This window comes from Rhinolophus sinicus, chromosome 13, assembly GCF_057876585.1.
Source record: "Rhinolophus sinicus isolate RSI-liver-muscle chromosome 13, RSI-T2T, whole genome shotgun sequence".
Classification (NCBI taxonomy): Eukaryota; Metazoa; Chordata; class Mammalia; order Chiroptera; family Rhinolophidae; genus Rhinolophus; species Rhinolophus sinicus.
Window position 1 is genome coordinate 10,781,555 of NC_142513.1, and position 22,526 is coordinate 10,804,080.

At 47.1% G+C, this 22,526-nt stretch overlaps 1 protein-coding gene across 6 annotated transcripts in view; it reads left to right on the forward strand.

Moving 5' to 3' along the window:
* The window catches only part of SULF2 (sulfatase 2), a 102,442-nt gene that overhangs the window by 53,908 nt on the left and 26,008 nt on the right, over window positions 1–22,526 (forward strand). For all 6 annotated transcript variants that reach the window (XM_074317821.2, XM_019749674.3, XM_074317820.2 and 3 more), the window contains exons 4-5: window positions 13,226–13,377; window positions 21,268–21,437. In XM_074317821.2, coding sequence (XP_074173922.1) covers window positions 13,226–13,377; window positions 21,268–21,437 — 322 coding nt within the window. The remainder of the gene's footprint in view (window positions 1–13,225; window positions 13,378–21,267; window positions 21,438–22,526) is intronic.

Here is a 22,526-nt window from a genome sequence, read left to right on the forward strand (position 1 = left end):
CCTGCAAAACGAGCCCGAAACCAACCAAGCCCTTTGCCCCCACCTGGTTAGAACCATCTCAACCTCTCCCCGGCATTTCTATGAGAGCCACCAAGAGTCCACTTACCCATTTCTGAGGGTTTTCAACCCAGAAAGTTAGCTCTGTGAGGGTGAGCTCTTTGCCGGTTTGTTGATTTACTCTGTTTTATTCAGTGGTATCCCCAGTACCTACAACTATGCCTGGTAAATTAGCATTGTTCTTCTAATGTTTATTGAATGAATGAATTAGTGAGTGAGTGAATGAATGAATGAATGAATATATAACATCACGATAAATAATATAATAAAAGCCGTAATCAGCACTTTGGGGGCAGTTTTCCTATGTTTTCTCAGTGAATCCTTCCCAACAATGTTGTCAGGTATGCACATTATTACCTCCATTTTACAGTTGGGAAAACTGAGCTGGTAGGAAGAAATAGCTGGATTTCAACCCAAGTTGTTGGCTCCAGAGCCCACACTCAAACTGCAGGCCCAGCTGCCTCCCACGATAAAAATCAGCCCTCAAACGCCACACTTCTGGAAAGACTAATCTAGATGCTGTCTATGGCTCCTACCTATGTTCCCATACCGACACTTCAGGAAAGGTCAAGGAAGAGCTCAGGCCTTGGGAATGGCTATCTCTCCACAGCCCAGGGCCAGTTGAACCCTGGAAGGTGGGATCACAGGGCCATGACCTCAGTGTGGAATCTAGATAGACTACCTGGGTTTGAGTCTTAGATCCGTCACTCACCAGCTATGGAACTTTGGGCAAAAAGGGACTTCACCTCTCTGTGCCTCAGTTTTTCTAACTGTAAAATGGGGACAAAAATAGTATCTACTTTGTTGGGTTGTTACGGAACATAATAATCGTCTAACCTAGTTATTATCAAAGTATCGCCCCAGGACCTATGGACCCCAAATTATTTTCATGATAATGCCAAGACATTATTTGCCTTTTCACCCTCATTTTCTTTCAAGTGTACAGTGTTTTCTAGGGCATACGTAACATACCCACAATTATCTAAAAAGGATTTTATAATACTCCTCCCCTTTCTGTACACATGTCTATGTGAGGCTGGGTTGTTTGTGAAACATGATTAAAACAACATATTGCAACAGATTGAATGCAGAAGCAGGTATGAGATTCCAGCTGTCTTCTATTAAACCAGACATTAAATAGATTTGCAAAAATGTAAAACAGTACAGCTCTTCTCACTAATTTTGTTTTGAGAAAAATATATTTATCCTTTTAAAAAATATATACTAACAAGTAGGTTTGTTATTTTTAAATGAATTAATATGTTTTAAATTTCTCACTTTTCATTTCTATTATAAAATGGGAACTATCACTAGGTATAACCAACATAAACAAAACTCTTTGGGGCCCTAAATGACTAGTAAGAGTCTAAAGGGACCCTGATACCAAATGTTTGAAAACCACTGCTATTGACTAACCCTGGCCTCGGGCCCTTCTTCAGTTTTGCCCAGGACCCCCATAGTGAAGTCCTTTCCCATGTGGATTAAATCAATCCAGATCCAACCAACCAGATGCCACAAAATCAGATAGAAAGACAAGAGTGTAGCAGTTCTACCTGTCGTTCCATTCAAAGACAGTGTGCCCTGGGTGAAGGGCAATAAGAAGCTGTGTTCCCTCAACCAGATATGATTCCCACAGGCCTCCCATAACCTGGGTGTTTGTTGGTCCAATGATTTATTCATTTATCCTACAAGCATCTATCTTACTGCTTGCCGAGCTCTATATAGGGACACAGGCGGGAACCAGGCACACAGAAACCGCTGCCTTCAAGGAGCTGATACTCTGGTTGGGCAGGCAGATGATAAAAACCAGAGATGAATAAATTTGTCAGGTGGTGCCAAATATTGTGGAGAAAGAGTCAGGAGAAAAGGGAGAGCCCCGGGGGGGAGAGAGGCCACTTTAATTGGATGGTTAGGCACGTAACCCAGTAAAGTAACATTTGAGCAAATACCTGGGAAAGGTGAGGAAGCAGCCTGTGTAAGTGTCTGAGAACAATGGTTCCTTTAGAGGGAACAAGAGCAAAGGCCCTGGGGCAGAAACGAGCTTCTCTGGCTAGGACAGAAGGAGGCCAGTGCACTTGGGGCAGAATGTGCCAGGGCAAAGCAGGGGAGCTAAGGTCAGGAAGGGGGTAGAAGATGGATCACGTAGGACCTTGCAACCCACGACAAGGACGCTGGATTTTAGCTCAAGTGTGATGTGAAGCCATTGGAAGGCTTTGAGCAGAACTGTGTCTTGGTCAGGATTTGAGCAGAATTCTCCTGGCTACTGTGGACGTGGGAGTTGAAGGCAGGAAGACCTGGGAGGAGGTTCCCGCAAGGTCCATGAGAAAGAAGGGTGGCTTGGACCAAGCTGGGCATAGTGAAACATGGGAAGTGCTCTTCCCTGAGTCTGTTCTGAAGGGTAGAGCTACTATGATACATCATCAGTGGATTGATGGGGGGAAAGGGGCTAAAGACCCCTCCAGGGTGTGTGGTCCGAGCAACTGGCATTTACTGGAAGGCTGGGAGAGAAACGGGTTTAGCAGGACCCACCAAGAGTCCGGTTTGAAATGCCTGTTTAGGCACCAAATGAATTGATCTGAAGGAAAATAATAAGCTTGTAACAATCTAAATGATACATAAAAATGGCAGAACGTGTCAAAGAAGCACACAGACAACGGGATTTAGAAGATGTCGTGAAGGGTAAAGGCCCCTTTTTGTTTCCCCACGCTCCTTGCGTGTGAAATGGAGCTATTTATTCAGGAAAGATGGACTTTCCAAAGCTCTACTTCATTTTTCACTGACCTTTCCAAATTACTTAGGCAAACCTTGTTTATTGTCATTGGCTCGGCTCCACGCTCAGGCCCATCTTTGCTAATAGATGTGTGTCATGCTCAGCTGATTTCTTTGTGCAGCATAAACATCCTTCCCGAGCTCATTACTGGAGTCTCGAAGGGGCCTTGCCATTTTCCAAGACAGAGTCACATCTGGTTTCTAACAACCATTTTCATCTCTCCAGAGACCTGAGTTTTCATCACCCTCCCTGAAAAAAGGAAAGCAGGCTATATTTTGGGAACTCACAGTTCCTTTTTTTAGGCGTTCTTACTCTATGCCAGACATGATCTCAGTTGTCGCTGCTCCCATTTTATAGATGAAGTCACTGAGGCTCAGCAAGGAGCATCCACTTGCCCGAGGAGGCAGGGCTTGAATCGTGGCTCTCTGACTCTGGAAACCCAGCTCTTAAAGACACACTGCACCCCGCCATCACTGGACACCCACATGACTTCTGAAACTGTGCACCCAACCTTGGCACCACTGACACTTTGGAGTCAGAAAATTCTTTGCCAGGGGGACTGTCCTGGGCACTGGAGGATGTTTAGCAACATCCATGGCCTTGACCTACTAGATGCCAGGAGCACTGCCCTCCCCCATTTATGACAACCAAAAATGTCTCTAAACCTTGCCCAGTGTCCCCTGGGGAGTAAATCGGCCCTGGTTGGCCTGAGATATGGTCAGTGTCCTCTGCACACCGACAGGCTTTGGGTTGACATCTCCACCACCTGCATTTACCCCTTTCCCAGTATGCAGCATTGTCTCCTGCAGCTACTGTAATAGAAATCCCTTTTAATTAAATACTTAGTTGCTGCTTCTCCTGCCCCCCTACCCTCCCAAGGTGGGTGTGAGGCTTAAGACATCAGAGAGGGGCTGCTTTGCACAGCACAGCCTGCGTGTCTCACCCACCCCCATTGACCCCGCAGTCATTCTGTCAGCAGCCATTACCTGAGTGCCCACTCTTGGCTAGGTAGTGGGCTGGGGCTACAGAGCCCAGAAAAGGTCCCACTTCATGAACCCAACATCCTGGGTGGGGAGACGACAATAAGCAAGAAAACAATCTACAGGATAATTTCAGTGGTGCTGAGTGCTGTAAAGAAGGTAAATAGCCTGGTGAGTAGCGAGGGGTGGGTGGCTTTAGACAGAGGATTGGGGACTTCTCAGAGGAGGTGACGTTTGAGATGAGATGTCACAGTGAGAAGGAGCCAGTCCGTGAGAAGGGAGGAGGCACATGTCCGAGGCAGAGGGAAGAAAAGATGCAAATGCCCTGAGATGGCAGTGAGCTTGGCACATTTAAGGAACAGGAGACCTGAAGTGGCTAGAACAGAGTGAGCAGAGGGCCGAGGGGTAGGACACATGGGCAGAGGTAGCAGAATGGGCGAGCGAGTCACCAAAGGGGAATGGCAGGAGGTTCTTGGCTTCGTAAGGGTCCTTCTGGCCATTTGTGGGTGACTGGGTTATGGGAAGGCAAAGGGGAGGCAGAAAGTCCAGGTGGAGGCTGTTTCTGTTGTGAGGAAGGAAATGAGAGTGAAGAAGCAAGATCATTTCTCTCTCTTTCTGGACTTCATCACCCTGATGGCCTTGCCTCTTTCCTTTGGATTTTCAAACAATGGATCTGAGGACTAAAGTTGCAGCTTTTGAACAACTGTCACATTAGAAGGTCTTATAAAACTCCAACTCTCTGTATGCGTTTGAGCCTCCTAACTCAAGATTCAAAGTCCTAGGGTAGAGTCTGATTGGCTGAGCTCAGCCACACACCCAACCCACCCTGTGGGTGGGGAAGGGCACCTTGATTGACAGTCAGGACCTTTATATTTAGGAGGAACCAGGGGTGCAGTGGCTGTAGTTTTTAAGGAGTTACCTGAAAGAAAATTGTGTGTGTGTGTGCGTGTGTGTGTGTGTGTGTGCGCGCATTGGTATATTGGCTCCAAAATATGGAGGAAACTACCAAGTCAAAATGATTAAGTATTTAATGAAATATTTATATTTGAATAGAAATAATGAAGTGTGGCATGATTCAACCAGTCAACTCTGGAATATTTCAACTCTTAGATATTTATCGATTATGTTTAATGCAGGACGTAGGTGGAGATGGTGTGGGGTGAATGTGTGCTAAGAAACGCCAGTGTCCTTAAAACAGCCTTGTTGGCAGTTCCACCCAGATGGCCCATGGGGGAGAGAAAGTTCCTGTAAGGTGGTGGCCGCTGTCAGTCCCATCATTGCTTACACAATTGGTTCCTCTATTCCACATGACAGTAGACAGTGACTTACTGCCATTGTTGCCCCCTGAGGCACAGAGGTGTGAAGTCACTTGCCTGGGGTCCCATGGTTTAGGAGGTAGCAGACAGAGTTCAAAACACAGTCTGGCTATAGATGCGCTCTTGGCTCTTCCCCATATCGCCTCCTGTGTTACCCAGAGAAAAGAGAATAGCTGCTGGGAGGCGCCACGCAAGTGTTCCCCACACCGGTCCACACCACTCTCCATCCGGCACAGAGAGATGACCCTGAGATTCCTGTTAGTTTCCAATTGCCGAAGCCGTCCATCTCCCCCATATCCAAAACGATGCCTCCATCTGCCTTCCTGTGCCAGGTTTACCGCCGGCTAGTCGCGTCCCTGGTCGCAGCAAAACACAGCTTTTACAGACCACAAATGCGATTATTACGAGGCAATTTCAGTTAGATTCAGGGCTGGGAGAGATAACAGAAGGGCCTGGCTCTCCCGTCAGACTCTGAATGGTTCCCCAGCAGCACTTAACTCAGACAAATGGAGAGAGTAGCAGCCAGGAAGGGAAGCAGACTCAGAGCTTTCCAACAAAAGCTGCCTGTGCAGGCCTGCAGAACCAGGAGAGAGAGCGTTAGGAAAGGGTCTAGGGGTGAACAAACCCCTCAAAGAGGGTAGGGAGAGAGGGGCATTCTGCAACTGTCTCTGCAGTGACTCCATTGAACTAGGTATAGCTGAGCAAGCAGGTGGCTGGAAAGGGGACCCACTGGTGCCAATGAAACTGTGACACTTAGAGGGCACTTGTTATGGGCCGGAGCTCAGCAATATACGTGTTAGTTCTCATAACAGTCCCATGAGATAAATACTGTTATTATCTCCATTTTATAAATGGAGAAACTGAGGGAGGAAGAGATTAAACGACTTGCCCCAGGACAAACAGCGTATAGTGTTGTGACATACCTCCACGCATCCCTTTAATGTGAAGCGTTTTTGCCGGCGTCACTTCCTCTGGGGCAGCAGCAACCTTTTCATCACAACCTCGCTCCTTCGTTTATGTCGATGCTTCAGTTTGCCTTCAACCGAGTTCTTCTAGCTGTTTTTCCAGTTTCCCACAGAGTGAGTGTCAACGTTCCCACGTCAGCTCCATTTCTTCCAGAACTGCATTGCATATGACTCAAGTTTCAATTTCAGCACTCTTACTTTTCGTTTCTTTTCTGCACTTCGCTCTCTGTTGGCCAGTTCTCTCCTTTGATTGGCCACTTTTGTAAAGTGTCTTCTTGATTTATCACTGGGAGACAAGGAGGGACTACCACTACAGGCGTTGCTGTCTGTGCGGGAACTAAATAAACAGTGCACCGTCTTACTACCGTGTTTCCCCGAAAATAAGACCTAGCCAGACCATCAGCTCTAATGCGTCTTTTGGAGCAAAAATTAATATAAGACCCAGTCTTATGTAATATATTATATTATATTATACCCCATCTTATATTAAAATAAGACTGGGTCTTATGTAATATATTATATTATATTATACCCATCTTATATTAAAATAAGACCGGGTCTTATGTAATATATTATATTATATTATATTATATTATATTATACCCATCTTATATTAAAATAAGACCGGGTCTTATATTAATTTTTGCTCCAAAAGACGTATTAGAGCTGATGGTCCGGCTGGGTCTTATTTTCGGGGAAACATAGTACCAGTTTTTCATCTTTCTGGGTAATTGCATGTGTGTACATACTAACCAAAATAAAGTCGGGGTCTCAATTGATAGTTTACCCCATTTTTGGGCCGATAGTCCAAAAAAGATATTTACCTCTATAAGCAGTATGACTGGTCATATAAAATCGACATCCAAACGACCGGGAAGGCTTAGGAAGTGTTATCAAGCGTTTGCCAGGCAATAATGAAACTCAGAAGCTTTAGCATCAGCTCCTCTTGACATCATTGTGCTAGAAGTAGCCGTTTACTTCCGAAACGAAGGCGCAGATGTAAAGGGTTCAGAAAACAATTTATCACCAAATACATGTGAGTAGCAGCCTTTGGCCTAGGGAACAGAGTCAGGATTTGAAGCGGCTCCTTCCGAAATGAATGACAAGGCACGGAGACGCCTGAGCCCCTCGTTTACCTGTGTGTCCCTGAGCACTCCCGGGCTAGTCAGGGGCTCAGCACATGGCAGGTGTGTTAGGCTGGGGTCCTGCCCTGGCCCTGGGAAGGGACTCATGGGCCTTTGGTTCCCGGGGGCTTCCTTTCGTCCACACACTCCATCCATGCAGGTGATAGACATCTAAGTTCTAAAGCACTTTTAGAATTTAGTGAAGTGAGAATACGAGTGACGTGAGAATTGAGGGAGGTTTCTGCTGTCTCAAATATGTGGCATTTAAAGGCATTTTTAATGGTTTTAACTCAAAAAAAATAGTAACAGATGCACAGTGGCCAGTCGCCGATTAACTTTGTAAGAAGCGACGTGATTGGCCACTGATGGCGCTGCGCATCTGTTATTTACAGCGCAGTTTGTGGACGGAGAGCTAGTAGCGAAGTTTGTGCTTTGTGTAATTACAGTGACGATATTGTGGTGGACGAATTTGAGCGGTATTGTGAGAGGCGGGTATTATTTGACTAAAGTGTGAAATTGACTGTTGTGTGTATCAATCAGAACCATGCAAAGCGAGGACTGCCCAGAACTGGCTGCTCTTCTTGTCATCATTGCCTGCCTCTTTGTTGTGTCATTCCTTTGCACGGTGGAGCCACTTCACTGCCCTGGCCCAGTACAGTCTACTTTTTTCTCTTTTACCTCTCTTCCCCTCTCTGCCTCTCTCCATCTCTCACCTCTGCTTTCTTCCATGTTGCTTCACATTCAAATAGACTCTCCCCTCTTGGTGACTGCCAGCAGCCTAAGCCCTATGGAAGAAGAACTTCCTTTTGCCAGTAACTCTTTAAAAATCCCAGGGCTGATTCTCATTGGCCCAACTTGGGTCACATGACTATCCCTAAACCAATGGCAGTAGCCAGGGAATGTGGTGCTCTGATTGGTCAGGCTGCGATTATGCATGCAACCCTGGAATCAGGAATTCAGATCAGCCCATTTGTACTTAAGTAAGGAAGTGGTGGTACCCAGAGGACCACAGTCAGGATCGGGGAATGGGGGGAGAGGGGGACAAAACAAAAGTCCCCATTGCCAGGTATAACTGTCCACCCAGTGCATGCCACACGGGAAGCAGTAAAGGCTCCGTCCTTTTAATGGATGCCAACCAGCCCCACTTCCTAGAGCCAGCCATCTGCCAACACATTGTCAGTGGCATTTCCTGGTCTGCCATTTAATTCTTTATCTGCCTGCCAGGTTGCCCCACACCCAGACCAGGCCCCAGTTTGCTCTAACTTTTGCACTGTCCTAGCCAGGAAAACTCAGTGACTCCAGCCATGACATGGGCTGTATTTTTAATCTTGATTTTAATTCCTGGCTGTATTCTCCCAGCCCAGAGCCCCAGGGCCCATGCTAATTTGCTTGCCCACCTCAACTGGTGCCTGAATAACCATTTTAAAAACTGCCTTGGGGAAATCTAATCAAATGAGAACAAAATCTAATTTGGCACTAAAAGCTTTTGACTGAAACCCTGTTTTCTAGGGCCTTGTGGAGCCTGAATAATAAACTTTCTGGATTTTTTAAGGGTTGGGGGTTGGAGAAAGGTGTGAAAGAGGAGATTCTAGCAGAGGAAACAGCTCCACTTTGACACCCATGGCATTGGACAATAATGGGCAGGAGTGGGCTTCCAAAGGCACCCCTCTTTCCACCCCCAAGAAATGGTTAGCTCACCAACCAGGCCAAGAATTTAAGCTTACTAGCATTCCATGCTACGTGTTTTTCAGAAAAACCCTCAGAAACAAACCAGTAGGATCACAAACTGGGGACTTGAGAAAGCTGGGGAGAACTCAGTTTCCCCAGCAGGGACATCAGAGAGCCTCCTTCTCTAGGCTTTCATTCAGAACAGTGAAGTTCTGTGCTTCTTAAATTACTTGTGGTCCTGGGTTCCTTTCAGAATGTGTCAAAAGCAGTGGAACTGTTTCTAGGAAAATGCACACAAAAATGCAAGATATGGCAGGTAATATTTCAGAAGACATGCGGTCCCCTTTAAGTGTCTCTGTCATGCTTCTTGTTGCTTTTCCTCGTTGTGGCCTCCAGGACCCTGCATGATCTGGCCTCTCTACCCTATAATGTCATCTTTTTTCTATAATGCCTCCAAGCTTGTTCCTGCCTCAGGACCTTTGCACTTGCTATTCCGCTGCCTGGAGCAGTTTTCCTTGTATTTCTCTATTCCCTCTGACTCACTCTCATCAGTCCTCAAAGAGGCCTCCCTTGACCACTCGGCCCTGTCATGCCTCCAGTGGTCCATCTCTGGCCACTTTACCACATCACTGCCCTTTATTCTCTTCACACTATTATCACCAAAAATACCATCTTTATTTGTCATAATCTCCCACTAGACTCTCAGCCCCATGAGGGCAGAGATCCTGTTGGTCTCATTCACTGCTGTGTTTCCAGTGCCTACGACAGCTCCTGGCATACCATAGGTGCTTAATAAATAGTTGTTGAATGGATATATGAATCTCTACATGCCCAAGGCAGTGTTACCCCAAATTCGGCAATTTCATGTGCTGCCATCCTGATTTTTACCATGCCAGGCGTACTGATTCTATTATTAATATTGTTATTTCAGTTGCTTTTTACTCTGTTGACACCATTTATTTCCAAAGGAAAGTTTTTACATCACCACCACTGTTATTTGCCATGACTAGAAAGTGTCGGGGTCTATGAGGGGGCTTATTAACTTTCACTCTCTTCCTTCTTGAGGTTCTGGAACCAACAGAGAAATGAAACTAAGCAGTCAGCAGATGGAAGCCAAAATAACACTTGGATGAATCTGATAAAGGCTAAGTTTGAGGGCATGGCTTCCTTCTGAGGGCATTTGGGCTTACAGATGCTAAGCTGCAGAGTTAAACAGACTTCCCGCTGAGCCAAGCTCACACCTCCCGCCCATCCCATAAGAACAAGCCCCTTTAAACTCCCATTCCCTGAGAGCAGCTCACTCCCGAAAGGAAGGGCAAAGGAAGGCTTGGGTTCTGCCTGCCCAGTTATCCCTTCAAATCCACCAGCCATATATGCTAACAGTCAGCAAACTGCAACTCGCGGGCCAAATCTGGCCCTCCGTCTGTTTTTATAAATAAAGTTTTATTGGCACAGAGCTATGCCCATTTATTTTGTAGTGTCTGTTTTCTCCAACAGCAGGACTGAATAGTTGGAGCAGAGACCCTCTGGCCCACAAAGCCTAAACTATTTGCTCTCTGGGCTTTTAGGAAAGGTTTGCTGATCGTTGTGGTGTGTCATTCTTCCTCCAAATAGGAGGAACAGGAGGGAGTGGAGAGAAGTGGGGAGTAGAGCAGAGCCCCTACGTAGGAATGGAAAGAAGCTGCAGAAGTGTGGCTTAGTAGATCTTGTTTCCTGCACTGTACTGATCTCTACGGGCCTTTTCAGCCCTCACAGCGCAGTTCTTTACTGAGGAAGAAAGGAAGGTGTGGGAGCCAAGGAGAGTTATTTCGATCAGGGTTTCTCAGCTCCAGACTATTGACATTTTGCGCTGGATAATTCTGTGTTGTGGGGACTGACCTGAACACTGGAGGATGTTTAGCAGCATCTCTGGCTTCTACCCACTGAATGCCAGTGTCACCCCAAGTCCTGACAAAACCAAAATACCGGCAGACATTGCCAAGTGTCTCCTGAGGGACGGAATCACCCTTGGCTGAGAAGCACTGCTTTCAGGGAATGGACACAGCAGAGTGTCTTGAACGTGTCTTGATGTTTTAGAGAAAAACTCCAGCTTTCAGCTCACCTGATGCTTTCATGCTACCTCTTACTCCAGCTGGCATCTCAATCCCTTGTGCCTTGACACTCAGCCGGGGACACTCAGTTCCTGCTTGAATCCCCACCACCTAATTGCATTTTACTCTCTAAATATTGGATGGGACTCAGGACTCAGAGCTGGGCAGCCGGTTTCCCACCTCCTCCTCCCCAGAATGCCAGGGTTTCTTCCATTTACTTTTGCTCTGCCCTCCCACCAAAGCGAGGCTCCACCTGGGGCCTTTTCCTGAGGCTACTGGATACCCTCCCTCCCTGTTTTCACCTCCTCATGGATTTAATGGAAGCACTTCCGTTTGCTGGTACTATGGGGAGTCAGGAATCTGGCTGTTTGAGTTGTGTGGGGGAGGGTGTCTTCCCACACCTGGTTAGTGCCAGTCAGCTGGCAGGTCTCCAGAAAAACCCCATGGAGGCTCCAGCTCCATCACAGCCTTTCCTGGTCCAGGCCTCTTGTCTGTGAGCCAACAGGCCACGAGCTTTCTTGAAGGTTCCAGGTGGAAAGGCCCATCATAGCCCTGCCCCAGCCCATTCCTCTGTGGATGTTCACTTTCCCATCTGTCTCTCTCATCTTGGGCTCAGAACTGACACCCACTGAACACTCACTGTTTGCCAGGCACAGTACTAAACTCTGTGCTTGCAAGATCTCTATGAATCCCTTCAACAACCTCGAAAGTGAATTCTCGCGCTCCCAGCAACTGAGTGTCTCAGAGCCCCGGTGTCCTCCTCTGAAAGAGAGAGCTGCCAAAGGGCCTCTGTCTCTGGAAAACTCACAGACTTTTCTATTCCTTAAAAATGCCTTCGTAGGTTACAATTACTAAAAATGGTACTCGCTCACTGGGAAGAAAAAGAGAACAAAAAAGTATCACCAACAAGATCTTGTCTGTTATCACCCGCAGAGAGTTTTTTGGGTTATCCCCACCCACATGAATTAGGGTAATTATTTTTTTAAGTGAGCTTTGTTGGGGGTGCATGCATGCGTGGGAGAAGTGCACTGCCCCTAAACGTCCAGCTCAGCAGTCTCAGCAACTGAACCACCTGTGTTCCAGCAAGAAATAGAACAAGGCCATCACCCGAGAAGCCCCCAGCCCCCTACCCCTTCCACCCCCTCTCCTCCCTGTGTCCAGAGAGAACCTCTGCTTGCCTTCCCAACAACATAGATGCGTTTTGCCTGTTTTTGAACCTCATATAAACAGGGTCATACCGTGTGCATGCCTTCATATCTGGTTTATTTCCCTAACATTATTAGATTGTTGCAATGCGGTCATGTTATTGAATGTGGCACTAGCACTTTCCATCCTCGTTTCTGTGTCGTATTCCATTAAATAAACATGCAGTAGTGTGTTTATCCACCTCTTGTTGATGGACCTCTGATTTGTTTCTAGTTATTTGCTTTCATGACTGCTGCTCCTGTGAGCCTGTCCTGCACCTGACTTTTGGTGAACGTATGAATGCAATTCTGTTGAGTAAATACCCAGGATTCAGGTCGCTGGGTCCGAAGGTGACTAGGTTCAAGGTTAGCCGACACTGCCCAACAGTCTGCCACGGTGGTTGGACCAGTTTGCATACCCACCGGCAGTATATGCGAGTCCCAGTTGCTCCACATCCCGACCAACACTTGCTACTGTCCATTTTCTTAGTGTTAGCCATTCTGCTCACGGTAGTAGATAAACTTCAAGGGGTCCATGAACTTGAATGCAAAAAAATTACACTCTTATTTTCACTAACCTACAACTGAAACTTAGCATTCACTTCAGTTATGAAAGTAGGCCACTAACCATAGCAGATAGGCAGAATCTATAACTTTGTCAACCACAGAAATCACCGATATTTTAATATTTCATTGTAGTTGCTGCAGATGTCACAAAATAAAATATTTCCACTCGTCACTGCTCTGAAATTATTACTCTCTGCAAGGTCTTGCTTTGAATGTCTTTAAAAAAAATTTTTAAAAACACCTATTACTATATGGCACTACCTTTAAATATGTTGATAATTGTATTTCAAAATAATAGATTTTCTCTGTAATTCTCTATATTTTATTTTACACATGTGAAAACATTTTGAAGGGGGTCACAGGCTTTCCTTGATTGCAAGGGGCTCCGTGGCTCAGAGTGCAAGGCTGTTTTGAGGTCTTGGGTACAGGATGGTCGAGTGATGCCGAGGAAAGCCTTTGCTCTCTGTTTTCTCACATTGCTTGCGGGTCCTTATTTCCCTTCAGCTTTCTTCGGGAAGTACCTGAATGAATACAATGGCTCCTATGTGCCACCAGGCTGGAAGGAGTGGGTCGGCCTCCTTAAAAACTCCCGCTTTTATAATTACACGCTCTGCCGGAACGGGGTAAAGGAGAAGCATGGCTTTGACTACTCCAAGGTAAGTTCTGCAGCCTTTGCAGGCTTGCGTTGTTCTGCCACACCCACCCCCATCCTCCAGGGACTGTACAGTGAATTTCTTACTTGGGAGTCAGTGGACTTGGGTTCAGAGCCCAACCTTGACACATGGGGTGTGCCCTTGGTTATGCTACCTGCTCCTAAGGGCCTCAATTCCCAAATCTGGAAAATGGGCACACCCTTGCCTCCTTAATAATGTGTACCTGCTATGGTCCAGGCACGGTGCAGGGTGTTTTTTCTAATGTATGTTTCTAATCTTCACAATAGTCCTAGAAGGGAAGTGGGCTAGTTGAATTTGATTGCATTATTCATTCATTCCCTCAACAAGTATTTATTGAGAGCCTGCTCTGTGCCAGGCTCTGTGCCAGGTACTAGATATTCAAGGGTAAATAAAAACCGACCCAGGTACTGGCCTCATGGAGCACACAGTCTGGCATGTGGAGGTGTGTTAGTAACTATGAAGTGATGGCACATGTATTCAAGTCAGCACGTCACACCACAGTATAGAAACACATGTATATGTGTACACACACACACACACACACACACACACACACAAACACATCAGCCCTGTCTCCTATTTTGTCACCCCCAGTAACAGCCATTTCAACCAGACATGAATTAACCCATGGATCTCTCACCACAGCCTACGTACTGTGTGCTGGTACTATTCTCAACTAGCAGAGAAGGAAACTGAGGCACAAAGAGGCTAAGTAACTCGACCACGTAGCCAGTAAGTGGTAAAGCAGGATTCAAACCCAGGCCATGTTACTTCAAAATCCATTCTCTAAACTGTAGCCCATGGGCCCTGCCATCTATTTTCGTACAACCTGTAAGCGTAGAATGATTTTCAGCTGGAAAAAAATCAGAAGAAGAGTAATTTTCATGACACGTGAAAGGGATACGAAATTGAGATTTTAGTGTGCATTAGTAAAGGTTTACTGGAACACAAACATGCCATTCTTTCACACAGTGGCTGCTTTGGGGTTACAGGGGCAGTGATGAGACATCTGGCCTGGGAAGCCTCAGATACTGCCTGGCCCTTTACAGAAAAGCTTTGTTGACACTTAGTGGAAACCACTGTATAGTCCTTTCATTAATAATTTTGTTTGGGGGGAAAAAAAAAAAAGATGGATCAGACCAAGAAATCAAGGCCTGAGCTCTAGCTCTGAGTGCTTTGCTTATTAGTTTTGTGACCTCAGGTTCTCCATCTGTAAAGTATACAATTCTCAGAGTTGCTGTGAGGGTCAGCTGAGCAAATGTATGACAACACTGAGGGTCAATGTTCATTGTAGGTTATCTCAGTGGCAGACTCCTTGCTACTGTGTCACCCCGAAAATAAGACCGGGTCTTATATTAAGTTTTGCTCCAAAAGACGCATTAGGGCTTATGTTCAGGGGATGTCCTCCTAAAAAATCATGCTGGGTCTTATTTTCCAGTTAGGTCTTATTTTCTGGGAAACACAGTAACTAGTTGACCCTTGAACAACATGAGGTAGGGGGTGCTGAACCCCTGCACAGTCAAATATCCACATATAACTTTTGACTCCCCAAAAACTTGACTAGTAGCCCACTGTTGACGGGAAGCCTTACCAATAACATGAACAGCCAATTAACACCTATTTTGTACATTAATATGTATTCTCTATATTGTATTCTTGCAATAAAGTAGAGAGAGAAACGAAAATGTTAAGAACATCGTAAGGAAGAGAAAAGACAGTATTTATTGAAAAGAGTCCACATATGCGTGGACGCTGGCAGTTCAAACCCACGTTGTTCAAGGGTCAACTGTAAGTGCCTTATTCACTTAGCAGTCCTGGTCAAGTGCTCGCATCACCATTTGGAGGAGGGATGTTCCTGGGCTATTCTTTAGATGCAGAAATTGAGCTGCAGGAAGGCAATTGGTGCCCCTGCTTACCCGCCAGCTTTTTGTTACCAAAACGCTGGTGGGTAATAAAGCTGGGATTGGAGAACAGTGTTGCCTGACATCCCTGCCAGTCCCCCTGCCTCCTTCTCACCTCTCTAATGATAGTGGTTTTCCTCCATGGGGACACAGACCCATGGCCACCCCTTCACAGGGAGCCCGGCACCCTGGGGACAGGCTCCCATCAATCTTTTGGTAAGTGAGGGCATAAAGAACCACTTCAGCCACTAAGCAGCAGCGGCAAGGGCCAGCCTGAGGAACGAGGCTCCCCTGTGCCCAGGAGCATGCCCTGCACCCCACACACTCTTCCTCTTTCCCTGAGAAATCCTGCTGCTCCATGACTCCTTGAGGAAAACAGGTGCTTTGGGCCATAGCCACAGACGAGCCATCTCCTCAGATGCACTGGGGTTCCTCTTAGCTGACTGATCAGAGTAAATCGGTGGAGATCAAGAGGGACAAAGGAGGCAGGGACACACCCTTCTGTTGCCCAGATGTGGCTGCGAAGCTCTGGGCAGGAGCAAAGTCCCCAGAACCCTGCCATCACCACCCACCTGCAGGGCCGTGGCCAGGAGTGTGCCAGGGGAAAGGTAGCTCCTGAAAGCCTCACCTGGGGGGTTGGGGGTGGGGCTGGCACAGGACTGAAGGAGAGCAAAGGGGTGACTTCCTCATGGTCTGTTAGCCAGTCTCCAGGTTCTAGGAAATTTACCTGTTGGCCTGCATGGTCCTCCCACTTTGTCACACCCTTCTTGTTAAGGGCTCTGAATCTCTAACTCCTTCCTCGAGGCTCACCCCAGGCACCCCACCTCGTCTAGAACTGAGTTCAGCATTCCCCGCCTCCCACAACCATCTCTTCCTCTTGGACCCCCACCTCTGTACCCTTCACCCAAAGCAGAAACCAGTGGTTTGGTGGCCTGGCTGCCCCACCTCATGCAACCCCACGTTTAGTCAATGCACACATCCTACGTATGGAGCCCACTCCCAGCCGTCACTAGACAATGCTACTGCCCCCCTGGCCCAGGCCCCCTCATCCCTCACTCTGACACCTGGGCTCCGCTCACATACTACAGCCAGAGGGATGCCGTGTGCTCACTGGCCAGCCCAGCACTCACTGGCCACCCCTGGAGTCGGGGTGGAGTGGCCCCCTCCAATCCACATGGATGAATGGGGTGGGGGTGCAGGCATAAGTGTCAGATGTCATTGCAGACGCCCCCCACCCCCACCCCTGGCTGCCAGCAGGGATCAGAGAGAAGGCTTAGCTAGGAGTGACTTCGGGGAGGACCGAGAAGAGCAGGTGGCTTTTACACATGCAGAAAATCTGCCGGGCCACCAAGACTGCCATGATGTTATTCTAGCTGACTCTTCTCAGGAGCCGGCTGCATGCAGGGCCCTGTGTCAAGAGCTTTACGTCTCTTAGCGTTTCAAACCCTCACACCAGCCTTGAGAGGCAGGCTGGGGATCACCCTCACGTGCTGCTGAACATGCCACGTCACGGAGAGACGTTAGGAGCCCCCACGTTACCCTCCCGGCTCTCAGCTCCCTCACCTGCCCCACCTGCCCCACCTGCCCCACCTGCCCCTCCCGCCCCTCCCAGTAGGTAACCAGTATCCTGACTTTGGTGCTTACCATTCCCACACTTGCCTTCAAGTGTCTCGAACAATATATAATACTGTTTTGAGTGTTTTTAGATTTGGAATACATGGTATTGTGTCACACATAGCCTTCTAAACTTGCTTTGATCACCCAGTATCAGGTCTGTAAGATTTATTCATGTTGCTCCGTTCAATCTAGTTTATTCTCTTTCGTTGCTGTATGTCCTCTCCTGGGAACAGACGTTAATGGTAACTTTGAAAAAAAACGTTTAATCCCAGCCACACAGGCATGGGTATGGTTCTAAAATCGAATAGTGAAGATAAGATGGGTTTATCATGCAGAGCACCAGCCTCCACCCCACCTCACCCACTGGGGACAGTGACTTGCAGCTCGCGGTTCCCACAACTCTCACTGCTGTTCCTGATTCACCCCCCAGAGGCACTGAGTGTGGACTTCCTGTTGGAGTCTGGACCCCTCCTTTTCACCCAAGAGAACTTTGCACCGTTTTTGTTTTTTTTAGATCCACTATTAATTACTTTTGTCATTTTAAGACCTTTTCTAACACCTTCAGATCACGTTCCATAACTATACCAGCAGTTCTTCAATTGACATTAACATATTGCTGTTATGTAGTTGGTTCTACAAGCCCCCTTTTTAAAACCCTTTTTTACTCCTAAAAATTCATCGTAAAAAGTATTGAAAATGGAGCTGGGAGAATTGGATAGCCACGTGCAAAAGAATGAAACTGGACTGCTATTTGTCACCATGTACCAAAATTAATTCAAAATGGATCAAAGACTTAAGCATAAGACCTGACACAATAAACTGCATAGAAGAAAACATAGGTACTAAACTTATGGACCTTGGGTTCAAAGAGCATTTTATGAATTTGACTCCAAAGGCAATGGAAGTAAAAGCTAAAATAAACAAATGGGACTATATGAAACTTAAAAGCTTCTGCACAGCAAAAGAAACCATTGACAAAATAAAGAGGCCACCAACTGAATGGGAGAAGATTTTTGCAAACAGTGCCTCCGATAAGGGGCTAGTATCCAGAATATACAAGGAACTCATGCAACTGAACAACAAAAAAACAAACAACCCAATTGAAAAATGGGCAGAGGACTTGAAGAGACATTTCTCCAAAGAGGACATACAAATGGCAAATAGACATATGAAAAAATGCTCAACATCACTAATCATCAGAGAAATGCAAATCAAAACCACAATGAGATATCACCTCACCCCAGTCAGAATGGCCATCATCAACAAGACAAATAGTAACAAATGTTGGAGAGGCTGTGGAGAAAAAGGAACCCTCATACACTGTTGGTGGGAATGCAGACTGGTGCAGCCGTTATGGAAGGCGGTGTGGAGGTTCCTCAAAAAATTACGAATAGAATTGCCATATGACCCAGCAATCCCTCTCCTGGGTATCTACCCAAAAAATCTGAAAACATTTAGAGATAAAGACACGTGTGCTCCAATGTTCATTGCAGCTTTGTTTACAGTGGCCAAGACATGGAAACAACCAAAATGTCCTTCGATAGATGAATGGATGAAGAAGTTGTGGTATATATACACAATGGAATACTATTCGGCAGTAAGAAAAGATGATATAGGAACATTTGTGACAACATGGATGGATCTTGAGAGTGTAATGCTGAGCGAAATAAGTCAGACAGAAAAAGCAGAGAACCATGTGATTTCACTGATATGTGGTATATAAACCAAAACAACAAAAGAACAAGACAAACAAATGAGAAACAGAAACTCATAGACACAGACAATGGTTTGGTGGTTGCCAGAGGGTAAGGGGGGTGGGGGGTGGGGGGTGGGGGGGGGGAGATGTGGGTAAGGGGGATCGAATATATGGTGATGGAAGGAGAACTGACTCTGGGTGATGAACACACAACGGGATTTATAGATGATGTAATACAGAATTGTACACCTGAAATCTATGTAATTTTACTAACAACTGTCACCTCAATAAATTTAATAAAAAAAAAAAAAAAAAAAAAAAAAAGTATTGAAGGAAAAGCACACAAAGTAACAAGTGACTTTCTCGTCTTCTCTCCCTTTATGTTCGTCCTCTGTGAGCACTTTATCTGTCCTTCTAGATGCTTCCTTGCTGTGCAAAAGCATATGGAGGTAGATGCTTGGCTTCTCTCCACTCTGCCTCCCTCCCTGCCCCACAAAAACGTAGAGTCTTCTTGGGTTTGATGTGTCGCTTGATCTTTCCCTCAGCAGTGTATCCTGGACAGCTTTCCATCTCAGTGACCACAGGTCTGCTGTTAATGTGTACACAGCGCTGCCCGGTGTGAGAGCTGTCAGGGCATTAGTCGTCTTCCTACCGCTGGTCACTGCTTTATCAGCCGCACTGCAGGACCAGCCGTGTGCATATAGGTGTGGTGGAGGAGTGTCCCTGAAGGCATGTGTCCATAGATGCACGCGTACACCCGTGGGGTGTGTGTGTGTGTGTGTGTCATGCAGTTTCACTCGGGGTAGAAGCTGTAGCCATTTCTTTACCTTTTCGTCTCTAAAACAGTACCCCTTTTTGAAAGGGGTCATTTCTAACATAGCTGCTTCCTAGGAAACAGTGAGTATGTCTCAAAAACCCGTTACCTTTCGGGGACGGCCGGTTAGCTCAGTTGGTCAGAGCGCGGTGCTCTTAACACGTTGCCTACGGATCATGAGAATCTTCACGAGGGATTTAAACCCCGCCGTACGCAGCGTGTTAACAACAAGGTTGCCAGTTCGATCCCCACATGGGCCACTGTGAGCTGCGCCCTCCACAACTAGATTGAAACAATGACTTGACATGGAGCTGATGGGTCCTGGAAAGGTAAAGTAAAAATAAAAGTTTAAAAAACAAACAAACAAAAAAAGAACCCACCACCTTTGACAGAGATCAGCAGCTAAAGATTTGTCAAGGTCAGCAAGGGCTTAGGCACGTCTCACTTCTTAGCTGAGCCCTCCGTCTCTGCCCAGGACTTTTCCTCCAGCTCCTCTCTCCTCCTGCCCATTACCTAAGCAGGTCTCACGACTCACCTTCATGCCGCTCCTTACATTACCCCTGCTTTGCACCTGCTGCCAGTTCACCCTCTTTCTGTTCCTCAAACACATGGCAAGCTCATTCCTGCTGCAGAGCCTGTTTGCATTTGCTGTTCCCTCTGCCTGGAACTCTTCCCTAGATCAGTCCTGGCTGCACATTAGAATCCCCTGGGGAGATTTTCAAAAGTCCGATGTCTGGGCTGAACCATAGACCAATTAAACCAGAAGTTCTGGGGGTGGGCCCAGGCATCAGTAAAGCTGAGATGATTCCAGCAGCTGAGATGAACCCCAGTGATACAGCTCTTCCCATGACCACCTCTTTCTCATCACTCAGATCTCAGCTCAAATGTCACCTCTTCAAAGAAGCCCTCCCTGACTGCATCAGCTAAAGTACACCACCCCCAGCCCAGCTTCCCCTTACTCTTTGTCATGTCTTGTTTCCTTCATCCATCACACCTTGTCACTGTCTTGGTTCTTTGTTTACATGTTTCTCTTCTCCTGCCCCCAGCACAGGCTCTCCAGGAATGCAGGGTGTGCCCACCCTGCTCAGTGTATCCCCTAGACCAGGGGTGTCCAAACTGCGGCCCGTGGGCCAATTGCGGCCCGCAATCCATTGTTAATTGGCCCGCAGCAAATTCCAAAAATATATTTAGTTTACTTAAATAAACCAGGTGAGGCAATACGTGCTTCACCTCGAGTGAGTGGGCCAGCTGTTTGTGTATTTTACCTCATATGGCCCTTGGTGAAAAACGTCGAAAAAAGTTTGGACACCCCTGCCCTAGAGCCTTGAAAAGACTTTAGGCTTGGGAACCAAAACTCAGGAGGCCTCGCTGAACCATTTACCAAGTCGAGTGAGTCACGTAACTTCCCTGTGCTTTAAATTCCTCTTCTGGACAACAGGGCTTATCATCACACACACTTTCTATGGGTATGTAAGCATTAAATGAGCTAATTACAAGGAAACACAGAACGGTTCCTGGCACACCGTACAGCACTCAGTAGTGTAAGCTGTTATTATTTTAATACCTATCACGAATGAGTGACAAATGGCAATTTCTGGCCCATCCTCCCTAACCCCTTCTCTGCTTTTTTGCCTCCGTTGTGCACAGTACCATCTGACACTCTTATATTTGACTTGCTGACTTGTTACTTGTCTGCCCCCTGGACTGTGGCTTCCACGAGGGCAGGGATTGTCTGTTTTGGGCGCCATTGTATTCCCGCTGCCCGGCACGGTGGCTGGCATACAGCAGGTGCCCAGCACCAACGGTCATGTCCTCACGCGTTCTCCTGTGTCTCCCGCCCCCAGGATTACCTGACAGACCTCATCACCAACGACAGTGTGAGCTTCTTCCGCACATCCAAGAAGATGTACCCGCACAGGCCCGTCCTGATGGTCATCAGCCACGCGGCCCCGCACGGCCCCGAGGACTCGGCCCCCCAGTACTCACGCCTCTTCCCCAACGCCTCGCAGCACATGTAAGCTTCCGCACCTGCCTGCAGAGCCAGTGGTTGGGTGAAGGTGGGAGGGACAGAACTGTAACAACAGTGACAGAGCCGTGCGTTGTCTCTACAACTCCCGGGTTAAAGGACCCGGGAACACACAGCTCATCTATGGGGAAACCAGGCTACCAGTCCAGCCAGGCTGGACAACAGACCAAAGTGGGAGACGAGAGTTTTTAACTTAGGACCCATCTCCTCCGACTAGGAGGTCTGTGGATAGACCTGCATTTCAATATAATAGGTTTTCTTTGTAATCCTATGTATTTTATTTTATACATTTTGAAACGTTCTTTTGAGACCGGATCCATAGATTTGTCAGATGAGTAGTATAGTCGCCCTCTGTTGTTAAACATTGACTGTGTGACAGGCTCTATGCAAATCCCTGAATAGTCACAATGACCCTTGATGTATTAGTTAACAAATTACCCTGATGTTTAGCAGCTTAAAACGACCATGTGTCTCACAGTGTCTGTGAGTATGTTATCTGGCAGTGGCCTTTTTGTGAGGTTCTGGCTCAGGGTCTCCTGAGGTTATAATCAAGGTGTCAGCCAGGGCTGCAGCCACCTGGGGCTTGCCTGGGGCTCACCCACATAGCTGTGCCTCCAACGACCAGTCTCTCCATAGGGCTGCTTGGTAGCTGGCTTCCTCCAGAGGAAATGACCTGAGGTAGAGAGAGGTGGGGAGGTGGCAGGGGAGGCCGCGATGGAACCTGTCATCTTTTATAACCTCAAAGTGACCCACCATCACTCTGCCATGTTCTCTTGGTCACAGAGAACATGGGAGGGGCTGCACAAGTGTGTGAGTACCAGGAAATCAGGGGCCCTGGAGGGCTGTCTTGGAAGCTGCCTATCACACTTGGTGTTTGCATTTTATAGACAAGGGAACAGAGGCACAGAGAGGTGAGGTAACTTTCCCTAAGTCTCCCAGCTGGTAAATGGCAGAGCCAGGACTCAAATCCAGCCCCCATTCCCGCCTCCCATCTCTCCTCCCAGCTCTCCAGAGCTCCTCCCTCCAGCTGGCTCGCAAAGCTTTCTGGAAAGTTCTGTTTTTCTCTGCCTCAGACCA